The 13910-nt window shown below is 36.3% G+C and overlaps 1 protein-coding gene across 2 annotated transcripts in view; it reads right to left on the reverse strand.

The window, feature by feature from the left end:
- Positions 1 to 5137: 5137 nt before the first annotated feature.
- The window catches only part of LOC127434954 (neuronal cell adhesion molecule-like), an 80721-nt gene continuing 71948 nt past the window's right edge, over positions 5138 to 13910 (reverse strand). The window contains exons 27-33 of one of the 2 annotated variants that reach the window (XM_051688003.1): positions 13182 to 13217; positions 10926 to 10994; positions 10326 to 10448; positions 9904 to 10059; positions 8997 to 9128; positions 7830 to 7908; positions 5138 to 6402 (exon numbers count right to left, since the gene is read on the reverse strand). In XM_051688003.1, the coding sequence (XP_051543963.1) occupies positions 6168 to 6402; positions 7830 to 7908; positions 8997 to 9128; positions 9904 to 10059; positions 10326 to 10448; positions 10926 to 10994; positions 13182 to 13217 (830 nt within the window). In that variant the 3' untranslated portion in view covers positions 5138 to 6167. The remainder of the gene's footprint in view (positions 6403 to 7829; positions 7909 to 8996; positions 9129 to 9903; positions 10060 to 10325; positions 10449 to 10925; positions 10995 to 13181; positions 13218 to 13910) is intronic. The other variant, XM_051688004.1, reaches the window with a different exon arrangement.

Genomic DNA, 13910 nt, shown 5'->3' on the forward strand with positions numbered 1-13910 from the left:
ATTTTTACAGTCATATTAGGGTTTTATTGTTTATGCCGTTACTTTGTCATGACAGCTAAGTTGTAAAATTGGATATAAATTTACATACAAAATGTTAGTAAGCAATTTTATCACACTAAAATCATGTTAACATGTATTGTTTGTCTTATGGCTATACTTTTTTTTAATGTATTTTAACGTTTACAAATTGACCCCAGTGACTTCCATTGTAAGTGCCTCACTGTAACCCACATTTTTTCTTTTTTTTAAAGAAGTCAAAGGAGAAGGGGCAATATTATGCCACAAATGCAGTTGATCGAGCTTAACTTTTACTGAAGCGTGAATATTCTTGAATCTCTTTTCAAATGTTAGCCTCGGACATCATTCACTTTAATGGCATAGGGAAAAGATGCAACGGAAGTGAACGGTGACTGAGGCTAACAATCTGCCTAAAAGAGGGTATGGATTTGGATCAACATGCGAGTGGGTTGGCTAAATGATAACAGAAATTAAATTTTTGGGTGAACTATCCATTTTATTCTTATTTGAAGGCCTACTCAAATCATTTAGTTATAGTGTCAAACTTTAAGAGATTAGTTAAAGTAGTAACATGCTGCTGAATAAAATCAAGAACAGACAGGTGGTAGTGAAATCCAGAAACCAACGTTTATTTTAATTCTTTTATATACAAAATATTTTTGTAAGGATATTATAGAGTAAACCATTTCACAGCCTTTCATGCTTTATTTTCATGTAGCCTTAACATTAACCAGAATAGTATTTCTCACACTACATTTCATTCTTCATTGCCCCCCTGACATAAACACATCAGTAGATTCTGCACCCACAGCAGTGCAATCTGCCCTCCTTCTCTGAAGATGCGTCCACTTCTTTTGATTACTTATTCTCTTATTTTACCTAAACCATCTGTGCGCAAAATTCAGAAACATCTGGCAAAATCAAAAATAAAACGGTGCCAGTGAAAGAATATAAGCTGATGTGTATGTGAATTCAGATGGAACACTGTGCAGTTTCTGCAGCATTACCTTGTAGGCTACTCTGTCACCTTTTGCACTGATCCAAGACCTGTTTTTTCTTGTAATAGAGATGCATGGGATTTAGGAATAGAGGTTTGTTGTCACTTAAAAAAAGGTGTAAGGTCTTTTTAAAGTAATTTACAGTACACAAATTGCTGGGACAGTCCCGCTTGAGCATCCTAGGTTAAGTTCAAGTGTCAACCCTACCTGGGATGTCTCTTCTCGTCTCAAATCATTTTGGCTGGATATTTACAAAGCAATGTCATATCTATATATTAAAAAGCAGACATTTCCAAACTTAAAAAACTTGATGCAAGTTATGACAAGCTAAATCATGAAAATCTAGGGACTCGCCAAAAAAAGGCTCACCCCATATATACAGTGGAGACACGCACATGTACTCATAGACACACTCAATCATACACTCATGCAAACAGGCACACACACTTCTCATACACCCATATATCCACGCATGCCTGCATAAATGCATACATAGACTTAAAATCTCAATTTCTCCAGCCATATTTGATGACAGCACCACTGCGGACTGTGTTTGGTGAAGCCCTGATTTCACTACACTCAACAGCTTGTAATACTTCATAACATGCAATAACATGATTTTAAAAAGGGTTACATGTGAAAAGGTGTATATTTATGCCTTATGGTATTGCATACAGTGAGATTTGTCAGGACAGGCTACTGCAATTACCAAAGTCGGTTGTTTCAATCAACGTTATGAGCTTTCCAAAGTGCCATCAATGTGTCCGATCAGACCAATCAATGACAGTTCACTTATTACAGAAAAGTGGCAGTATTTTTAGCTGTTCATAAGGGGAATGAGAAGCCCCTCATCCCGAATTGAGGTGATTTTAACTTTTGTGGACGGTGATAGCGAATGTTTTTGACATCAACTCCTTGAGTCTTGTGGTCTTGAATCCACACAGGACCTCAGCATTGCTTGTAGAACTGATATCTGAATTCAAAAGCGAACAGAGGGAATTTGTCTGTGATTATAGAATGTTTTCTACCAAGGCACTAAGGAACCGTGCTGAGAGGCCTTCCTTGCATCCCTTACTGTGAGACCCCACCAAGGACATTGCGAGATGTTTTATCCACTTGGAGATCGACGCAGTGGGCAGGAGGACACATGGCCAAAGGGGTGGCTACATGGCTGACTAGGGGCTTTCCTTCACAATGCAGTTTAGAATAAAAGTCCTGGTTGATATGTAACTCCTTAAAGGCTAGGGTATACTTCGCATTTCTGTGTACCGTTCCATCTCACGCACAGCCTTTCAAAGTGTACTCTTCTGACAGAAAGTACTGCAAGCCCTTTTGACATTTTATCATGTGCAGGATATGTTACAGTTGTGCTCAAAAATTTGCATACCCTGGCAGAAATTGTGAAATTTTGGCACTGATTTTGAAAATATGACTGATCATGCAAAAAAACTGACTTTTATTTAAGGATAGTGATCATATGAAGCCATTTATTATCACCTAGTTGTTTGGCTCCTTTTTACATCATAATGATAACAGAAATCACCCAAATGGCCCTGATCAAAAGTTTACATACCCTTGAATGTTTGGCCTTGTTACAGACACACAAGGTGACACACACAGGTTTAAATGGCAATTAAAGATTAATTTCCCACACCTGTGGCTTTTTAAATTGCAATTAGTGTCTGTGTATAAATAGTCAATGAGTTTGTTAGCTCTCACGTGGATGCACTGAGCAGGCTAGATACTGAGCCATGGGGAGCAGAAAAGAACTATCAAAAGACCTGCGTAACAAGTTAATGGAATTTTATAAAGATGGAAAAGGATATAAAACGATATCCAAAGCCTTGAAAATACCATTCAGTACTGTTCAATCACTTATTATGAAGTGGAAAATTCAGGGATCTCTTGATACCAAGCCAAGGTCAGGTAGACCAAGAAAGATTTCAGCCACAACTGCCAGAGGAATTGTTCGGGATACAAAGAAAAACCCACAGGTAACCTCAGGAGAAATACAGGCTGCTCTGGAAAAAGACAGTGTGGTTGTTTCAAGGAGCACAATACTTGTTGACCCCTCTCCAAACATAGCGCTTATGGTTGTGACCATAAAGCTCAATTTTGGTCTCGTCACTCTAAATTACAGTGTGCCAGAAGCTGTGAGGTGTGTCAAGGTGTTGTCGGGCATATTGTAACCAGGCTTTTTTGTGACATTGGTGCAGTAAAGGCTTCTTTCTGGCAACTCGACCATGCAGCTCATTTTTGTTCAAGTTTCGTTGTATTCTGCTCCTTGAAACAATCACACCGTCTTTTTCCAGAGCAGCCTGTATTTCTCCTGAGGTTACCAGTGGGTTTTTCTTTGTATCCCGAACAATTCTTCTGGCAGTTGTGGCTGAAATCTTTCATGGTCTACCTGACCTTGGCTTGGTATCAAGAGATCCCGAATTTTCCACTTCTTAATAAGTGACTGAACAGTACTGACTGGCATTTTCAAGGCTTTGGATATCGTTTTATATCCTTTTCCATCTTTATAAAGTTCCATTACCTTGTTACGCAGGTCTTTTGACAGATCTTTTCTGCTCCCCATGGCTCAGTATCTAGCCTGCTCAGTACATCCACGTGAGAGCTAACAAACTCATTGACTATTTATACACAGACACTAACTGCAATTTAAAAAGCCACAGGTGTGGGAAATTAACCTTTAATTGCCATTTAAACCTGTGTGTGTCACCTTGTGTGTCTGTAACAAGGCCAAACATTCAAGGGTATGTCAACTTTTGATCAGGGCCATTTGAGTGATTTCTGTTATCATTATGATTTAAAAAGGAGCCAAACAACTATGTGATAATAAATGGCTTCATATGATCACTATCCTTAAATAAAAGTCAGTTTTTTTGCATGATCAGTCATATTTTCAAAATCAATGCCAAAATTTCACAATTTCTACCAGGGTATGCAAACTTTTGAGTACAACTGTATATTAGAATTAAATGTTCAATTCTAATTTCACATATCATTACATATTACTAGTAAAAAATTATATATTTTTTACACCAAGAATTACATTGTTCCTAGTGCAGATGTCCATTCCTGATATCAACTACTTTATTACAGCTAGTGAAATGCAAATTTGTGATATCTGTAAATGCATTTTAACATGTTAGATCTGGTGTTTCAGATTTTTGGAAATGGTTTTCAGATAACAATAAATTGGAGAGTGATTAAAGATATCTTAAAAGCCTTTTTAACTAGTAACAATCACATTACAGATATTAGAAATTAATATTGCCACTAGTGAGAACCAAATGCATTTTTACTAGTTGCAATTCAATTGTTGATATTAGGAATGGACATTTTCATAAGTAACAATATAATTATTGATCGTTTTTACTAGTTGTACAGCACTGATATGTGAAATTTCAATTTCAGTTAGTAGGAAATTAATTATAGATATCTGTATTGATACGAACTGGAGTGAATGACGTGTAATTCTGCTAGTAAAATACCATTACAGATATCAAAAAGTATGTTTTTTTCTAGTTAAAAATCAATTTTTGAAATCAAGAATGGGTAATTCCATGAGTAATGACGTAATTTATTATATCAAGAATTAATGTTTTTACTAGTGCAACCCTAATTACTGATAACATAAAGTTAAATTTTAACTAGTAGTAATTCCATTGCTGATATCAAGAATTAGCATTTAAACTGTGCAGATGACACGGACTCTCCGTGTGTCTAGAAAAACAGGGCTACACGTGGAATTTGCACAAGATGTAGCGGCACACTGAAAACTGAAGTATACTTTGGCCTTAAAGGGATAGTTCACACAAAAATTAAAATTCTCTCATCATTTGCTCACCATCATGCAATCCCAGATATGTATGAATTTCTTTCTTGTGCTGAACACAAACGAAGATTTTTAGAATAATATTTCAGCTCTGTAGGTCCTCATAATGCACGTGATTGGGTACCCAAATTTTAAAGCTCAAAAAGGACATAAAGGCAGCATAAAAGTAATCCATAAAACATTTTGGAGCTTCAAAATGTTGGTACCCATTCACTTGCATTGTGAGGATCTACAGAGATGAGATATTCTTCTAAAAATCTTTGTTTGTGTTCAGCTGAAGAAAGAAAGTCATACACATCTGGGATCCCATGAGGGTAAGTAAATGATGAGAGAATTAAAGTTTTTTAACATTTTTAAAGTTTCTCAGTGTCTTTTTTTTTTTTTTTTCAGGGATAAAACAGCAAAAAAAAAAAAAAAAAAAATCTGTTGTAAATAAATAAATATATCAAAATGTTTACCACAAGAAAACTGAAAAAGGACACAACATGTCCGTGTGTGTGAGTGACAGTTTGTCTGCAAAGAGTGCTTTTGTGTCATAAACATGCTACTTTTCATCTCTGATATCCAGTTTTGAAATTCTACTGTGGTTTTTGTATTTTCATAGAGCTTCTGTCTGTCAAAAAAGACGCCTAATAGCTTTTACACACAGTCACATACTTCACAACAATGCCCACAAAGACATTGGTGCTTTAAATGTGTATAATACCGATTTGAACACTGACGACAGAACACGACAGGCATTAGCTTTGAAGCAAAGGTGAGCGTCGTATTCGGACAAGATTCACAGTCTACACAACGCTGGCTAACGTTGATTCGCTGAGGGCGTGATGATTAGATTAAGTGATTCCATGCAAGTCCAGTGGACAAGATGGTGAGATACAATGCTGTCTGACAGTGATGGGGCCATGTTAATTAAATATTTTCTTATATATGTCAATTTACAGTATATATTCATATACACATATATTGATATATATGTATGCTTGCCAAAAGATAATACAGTGATTACACCTATATATCATTTGACCAATCAAGGTAAAGCTAAAGGTAAAGGACTGGCCCTCTGGTACTTACAGTATACGTATACTCTTGCATATGTATGACATTTTGCATCTCTCTCTCTCTCTCTCTCTCTCCTCCACATTCCTTACATTCTAATGAGGGTCATTGTTTGTTGCTTGATGCCTATTTCCTGTGTGATGTCAGGGAGTCACAGTGCAATAGAGACAGCCTGTTCTCCATATGATGGTGTGACAAAGGGGGCTGGGTCTTGGATGGGTCAAAGGTCATGGAGCATTTTCAGGCAGTTACACAAAGGAGTTCATGGCGTTGACTGGGGATGGAGCTTCCGAACTCTCGTTGCCCTCTGCTGTGTCCTTTTCCTTCTTTCCACTGTACTGGCCGATAAAGGAGCCGTCCTCGTTGAACTGTCCATCTCCACCTTCTCCATAATCGACCAGGCTGTCATCACTGTCGTCCTTCTTTACTGTGCCATTGGAAGGGGTCCGGCTGCCCTTGAGGGGCTTGTGGTCCTCAGTGTCACTGATATAAAGAGTAGAGACAAGGGGTAGGGGAGGATATTACAATGCAACAATTTAAAGCAACTAAACTAGCCAATGTATGGAGATTTCCAAAACGTCCATTTCCAAGAACATGCTGTTTAGTGCAGGTGAGACAGTCCTTATATGTGTCTCTATTGGAGGGTCAGTTAATGTCATAACTGGTCATAACGTGCATTTGGAAGGGTAAGTTTGGGCACATTCATCACAATGCATGGAGCATCTCTCTCAGAATCAGAAAAATCGTAAAAATAATCATTGAGAATTTCTAATCAGATGCAGTTAAATAATAATAAAATAAGGTAAGATCACAACAAGCAGTCCAAAAATACATGATGATTTCAGATTCAAACTTATTTTAGTAAAAGCTTTAGGTTTGGCTTTGTCCACATGAGATCTACCATTGTATGCTCAATGATGAAGCAACAGTACACAGTGAATCACGGGCGATTTATGCATGCAAGACTTGTAAAGCCCCTCTTACCTTTCTAAAGACCTGAACTCCCCCCAAAATCAAAACACACAGGAACCAATGAGACAGACTGACATGTTTGACAATGATGGTAACAACTTTACATTTAAGACAAAGATACAGTATGTAGTGACATCATACACTCATACACAACAAATGACAGACTTCATGAACAGGACAAATGCAATAATTACACACAAAATGAACATCTGTAGAAATGACTGCTGTCAAATGCAATTCTGATTTGGCACATTCAGAAGCTAAAATTGAATTTATAAAAGATTTCAATTATATTCAAAGTTTTACAATATATAATCAAATATATAAATGATCAGGAATTCAATTTGCCTCATTTGAATTTATTGAATTTATGCCATGAATTATCTCAGTTGAGGTGAGACCAATTCATCCCTGTTCCAATCCCATTTACTGCATTGTTACTGCAATAATAATGACAATATGACAAGACAGACAACAATAAAAACATACACAATTACAAAACAATAAATAAAATTGAATAATGATGATAATAAATATGGTTGATGACAATAAATATCAATGATGACACAAAATAAAATACCAAATCACAGCAATAAGTCCAACATTCATGTAAAATCAGGAAGGCAATTGATTTGACACTTAAGATGTGTTAAATTAAAAATGTTATACAGTCACATAATACAGAGCTTTGGTTCAGGCTTGTTATATTTAAAGTATAAAATGTTTGCTCCTTTCCTCAAGCTGTTTGTGCAGGGAGGTTTACATTCATCTCAGAGGAATGAAAAAATTACGGTCTGAATCCCTGAGCAAGAGGAGAGGTTTGTTTTCAATGAATTTTGAAATGAAAACAAATCAGTTTAATACTCAAACATTTTCTATGATTTCTGACCATAGTGATATAAATAACTAGATTAAGTCCTATCTGTCGTTCTCCTCACCTGTACTCCCCAAATGTCCCATCGTCCTCTTTCATGGGTTGGATCTCTGGGTCTTGGTGGGCATCTTCTTTCTCTTTTACTTTGTGTAAAATGGAAATCAGAATTTTACATGGTGTAAAGGTTTGTCATGTGATAATTAACAGACTTTGTTTAAAGTTTGCATTTTTATCATTTAAAAAATGATTTACTTTATTTATAATTTTTTTAGAGCTGTCAGAATTAACGCATTAACACGTGATTAATTTAAAAAGTTTAACGTGTTAATTTTTCTTAATTGCAATAAATGCATTTACCAATAATACAGCATAAACCAGAACTTTTTGGGAGGGCGGAACCTTTTTAATGTGTCCGCCCAGAGTCACAACACTGATGCACACTTCACAACACACACAACAGCGCTTCCCTGTCAGTGATAAAATTATGGAGAAAGGACGTCTTAGCACTATTTGATGTATAAAACAAGCCCAGATGGGATTTGCAATAGAAATCAAGTATTTTCAGCCTATTTAAGGCGCATTTTAATTGCTACAGAAGCACATCAAGTCGTAACTATCACCAAAATGCAGAATGAGGTGTTTTTCTCTGCAAGTGCTTTTCATGTGGAGTTCAAAGTGCTGCTTGACACTGGCGTTGACCCTCTGATGAATGCAGCTTCACAATTGCTGTAACAAAGTGGATAGCCACAGTCTACTGGCAGATTAATACTGGGGAGGATGAGAGTTTAAGAGATGTAATGCCCATTGCAATGAATATTCAACCTATGGGGATACTAGTTCTTTTAATTACTCAAACTCCCACTTAGACTTTGGGAAACATTTAATGTTACTTGAATTGGTGCTATTTTAGTGCATTTCTGTCTTTACACTGTAGAAGGCTTTATTTTGAAAATGTTAATAAAGTATTACATTGTTACATAATGTTTTTTGTTTTCTTTCCCAAGATGGAAGTAAATTTATTTTGACAGGAAAAGCTGTATATATGGTGTAATATTTCAGCATTTTCAAAATCTGCAATTAATAGCGATTACAAAAAAATATGCGATTAATCACAATAAAAAAACTTTTAATTGACTGATAGCACTATATTTTTTCAAATGAGAGTATCCCTTAAGGGAGGTTTTGTCAGATTTAGCTCACTTACTAGCAAAGACCATACACATACACTCACCTGGGTATTTGCCTCCTTTGTTCCTCTTAATGAAGCAAACGATGAGGAGTACCAGTATCAGTAAAGCAATGGCACACATCAGCCCTATAAACCAGCCCTGTGTGGCTATGTCAACTTGCTTGTTGGTCATGGCTGCAAACATAAACACACACACACACACACAGAAAATGAGAGAGGTAGTAGATCCAAAATCAGAACCAAACCTTACTTCAAATTTTTAGACGTAAAAGTTAATTTAAATGAATTTATCATGCAGACAGCACAAAAAAATAATAAACAAAAATCAGGGAATACCATACATTAAACTTTCAGAGCTTTGTTCATGAACACATGCTGAAGTGTGCTCTAGAGATCGACCAGTATTGTTTTTGTATAACCGATATGGAAACTTATTACTGAAGAGTTTTGTGGCACTATTTGTCTTCCACTGTGCAAGTTCATCTTTGTCTAACTTTATCAGTAAACCCGATATTAAAGAACAAACAACTGATTAAGAGGTCAAATGTAAATTTCAGTAAAAAATATCAAACCAATCGTCGGTTTATCTCTAGTGTGCACACAGAATGAATTAATAGCATCAACAGCAAAATAGAAATTGACATCATGTGTACATCACAATCAACAACAAGAGTAAAAAAAAAAAAAAAGAGTTCGAGTCACGATATGGAAAAACAACCAGGTGCTTTGAGGAAGACTGTTCATTTATGATCCTTTCACACTGTATGGTAAAAAAGCAAGAAAGAAGAAAAAAAGGAATTCTGGCATGCATCTACTTTTCCATGAACCTGTCTGGACACCAAGCATGCTTAATTTGTTAACTATAGGTGATGTCTGGAACTGAAGTTGGGAGGGGCTTCATGGGTGCGTGACAGGTGTCTCCAGCTGTCTATAGACATGCGCTCCTCACCTGGAACTGTAATCAACAGCTCCTCTGTACTGTGGACCGTTGCGCCGGAGTGGTCTTTGGCTACCACCCGAACCCTATAGGACATCCCCGGCTTTAGTCCTCTAATCTGATATGTCCGAGTGCCATTTACAAACTCTGTTTTCCAGGGTTCTTTACCTGGAGAGCAGCAAAATGTTAAAATATTTTTTTATTATTATTTGCATTAGTTCTTTAAGGCGACTACTGTATTTATATCAGGTCAGATCAAGTGGATCTTTTTTTTTTCTTTTTTTAAAGCTTAACAAGATCTTTTGAGAAGTAATTGTGTTTTGATATCACATGATACATTTGTATTCCAGACCTCTTTAAATTGCTGGAAATGTCACTAGGGCACAGCTATTTCATATTGGAACGCACAAAAATTGTAAGAAGGGAAAGCTTACTGTTATCAACAACATATTCCACATAAACATTCCTATCCGGACCAGAATATTCCCAGCTTATCAAAGCATGGTCCTCCTCCACGGAGGAGTTCACGCTCCCAAACATCCTACCAGCAGGTGGCGCTGATCACACAGAGGGAAAAACACAAGTGACAAGAATTAAGAAAATCCTTAAAGGGATAGTTCACCCAAAAATACAATTTCTGTCCTCATTTACTCACACTCGTGTTATTCCAAACCTCTATGACGGGTTTGGAACGACATGAAGATGAGTAAATGATAACATCATTTTCATTATCGGGTCAACTATTCATTTAAAACCCCTTAGGGTCACAATACAAATCCTGTTTATTTAGAAATCAGGAGTAATTTGCAATTAATGCCCTGGCTGACTAATGGACCAATTATAATATTAAAAACTATTAGAAGGCATATTTTCTATTTTAATGACTAGTATGACTCACTTTCTTATTAGAATTCCTGACTGAGTCATCATTTAATGAAAGTGACACCTTCTATCTTCTATCTAAGTCTATAGTCCCAGGCTAAGCACAACAATCGAGGAAAGAGATAAAGGTGCCAGGCCAGAAGTGTTTATACCATTGTGCAATGAGGGCTGCAAAGATTGAGTGACAGGGGGGGTTGGTGGTGGTGGAGGGGGGGCTGAGCCTGAAAAAATACAGAGAAAATTGAAGCAACAAGGAACAACACAACTCATTAGAAAGAGAGAAAACAAGGCAGAAAGTGAGAAATACAGTTCATTGAGTTGTCAGCATGCAGAAACATGCAGATCCCTGGTGCAATAAGAGCTAGTTATGCTGCAGAGAGGAAGTTGGGATCAAGGCAGAGAGAGATCTGGGTGTCTTGTTATATTACATTAGAACAGTATTTCCTAACCTTCTGTTTTATGTACACCAACAGCCCCACCAGTAGTGCTCAAGTACCGCTTCATCAACACAAAACCAGAAAAGCACTCCTTTTAACTCCTTCTCTCATCATTTACTCACCCTTATGCTATACCAGAAGTGTATGACTTTCTTTCTTCTGTTCAAGACAAAAAAATATTTTTAGAGGAATATCTCAGCTCTGTAGGTCCTTACGATGCAAGTGAATAGTGACCAAATGCTCCAATAAGCACATAAAGGCAGTATAAAATAATCCATATCACTCCAGTAGTTAAATCCATATATTCTGAAGCAATCTAATCGGCTTTGTGTGGGAACCGATCAATTACTGTACATCTTGTAATTGCAGTCTCTAGGCACGATCATGATTTCAAGCTCGATTACGCTGCCTAGAGCTTGACGCATGGGCAGAGCGATAGATGGCGCTAGGAAGTGTAATCAAGCTTGAAATCATGATCGCCAAGGAGACTGCTGATGTCAAGATTTATAGTGAAAAAGGAGTTATATTTTTGGCCTGTTCTCATCCAAAACCGATTGGATCGCTTCAGAAGACAGGGTTTAAACTACTGGGGTCTTATGGATTACTTTTTGGTCACTATTCACTTGCATTATATGGACCTACGGAGCTGAGATATTCTTCTAAACATCTTTGTTTGTGTTCTGCAGAAGAAAGAATGTCATACACATCTGGGATGGCATGAGGATGAGTAAATGATGAGAGAGTTTTCATTTTTGGGTGAACTATTCCTTTAATATTATCAAAATAGTCATTATTACAATTACGCACTTTAAAACAAAGAGTCAAGATTTAAATCAATCAATGTTGTGGTTGAAAAACAGGCTCACCAAGTGGCCTCCAAGTGTTGTGTTTTTAAGGAAAATTAGGATTGAGATGAGTTTTTGGACACTTGAGTCACTCTTAAAAATGTATGAATGTCATTGCATAAGACACTATCAATATAAAACCAAGTTGCATTTGAAAAAAAAAAAATGAAGCTAGGCTTTTTCTCAGAATTAAAGTCACTTTTCTTAAGAAGACTTTGTTTTAGGAAAATCCCTTTTAACAAACTAGTCCCAAAGTAGTTTTTTGAGGCTGTATGAAGTCAGTTCACCTCAAACAGCAGTGTCCTAGCAAAGTAACCACAGGTGTAGTTCATTGCATTAACTGTGAATAAGTTTCACAAATTTTGACAACCAGAAAGTGTTCAAATAATTTTTGAATGATTATATTTTGAACAATAAAAATATATTACTTTATACAGTAGTTTAAACACAAACAGTTGAAATGTGTGTTTGTTCTATATACATTTAAAATAAATGCCACTTGGTTTAAAAAAAATAAATGTATATAATGCAATGAAATTTATACATTTTTAAGTTTGGCTTAAGTGTATAAATCATTTTTGGGGCCACAATATGTTCTGCTACAAGTGACAACGCGTACACATATTGCTTAATTTTCTGTCCTTAAAAAGTAACTGAGTATGTTAAGCCACTAACTACAAATAACATGATGATATTAATAGTTCTTAATTATATTAATGTTTTGACAGCCCTAATATTTTTATATTAAAGTTGTAATCTTTGTTTTATAGGTTTAATGAGGCAAAATCTTAATCTTTCCAAGTATCCATTGAAACCTGTTTACATATAACTGGTTTGGACTGCAGTAGGTCAGCCTACACTGCAACATATCTAGTGTCCTCACCTACACTAACTAAACAACAGATGTTCTAGTTCTAGTTCAGTCCTAATGAAAGCAGTGGGATGGAATTTGCATCTGTTGCTAACATGATTCTCCATGGCAGCAGGTTCGATCAGGTGTGAAGCTGTTTGGCCTGGGGAAGTTCATGCATATGTATCTATTTGCTTTTAATGCTACAGTGACTCTCTAGTCTCATAGCTGATGCTTGACCAGCATGCATTTTCATCAGCCTGATACTGGTGTTACCTTTACCCGCCTCTACTGCGGGATGTCGAATTAAAGCTTTAGAGAGAAGAGAGAAAGAAAGGGAGACAAAGATAGAATGAATGTAAGTAGAAAGCACCTGACAGCCATTCATTTAAAAATAGAATGTTTCCAATTGTGTATGTTGCGAAACATAATGCTGCATAAGGAAGATACATTTAAATGTACAACAACAATGATTTAACTATGGAAATCAAAAAGAAAGAGAAACAGAACCATTTCCATTTAAGGCAGATCCAAAGCGTCTTACAAAAGAGCTTAGTTTCGCAGACAAAACTAAATATAGTCAAAAATAAAAGTTGCACAGACTGAAGTGAATGGCATTAATGGCTAATATCGGCTTACAATTGAAAATGGCAGTGCAAGGCAGCAAAAGATTTGGGTTTTCGGTAAATTTAGGTTAGGCTCTGTGTAAATAAAATGCTGAATTATAGCCGACACTCAGCATGCATCATGTTTTTTGTTGGCTGTAGGCAAGAGTCAACACATTAGTCTATGTGTAGTGTAACAGTGGCTATAAATGCAAGGAAGATATGATGCAATAAATGCAAGGCCAGTCACTGGCCAATGCAAATGTATGTAAGAAAGAAGATCAACTGCAATTCAGTATGCAAATATAACAATGATGTCATTGCTTCCAGTTTTTGTATGACATTTTGAATGCTGAATGTGAGATTTTTAAACTAAACTAACGTTTAAAACAACCTCCAA

Source organism: Myxocyprinus asiaticus, chromosome 45, assembly GCF_019703515.2.
Source record: "Myxocyprinus asiaticus isolate MX2 ecotype Aquarium Trade chromosome 45, UBuf_Myxa_2, whole genome shotgun sequence".
NCBI classification, from domain to species: Eukaryota; Metazoa; Chordata; class Actinopteri; order Cypriniformes; family Catostomidae; genus Myxocyprinus; species Myxocyprinus asiaticus.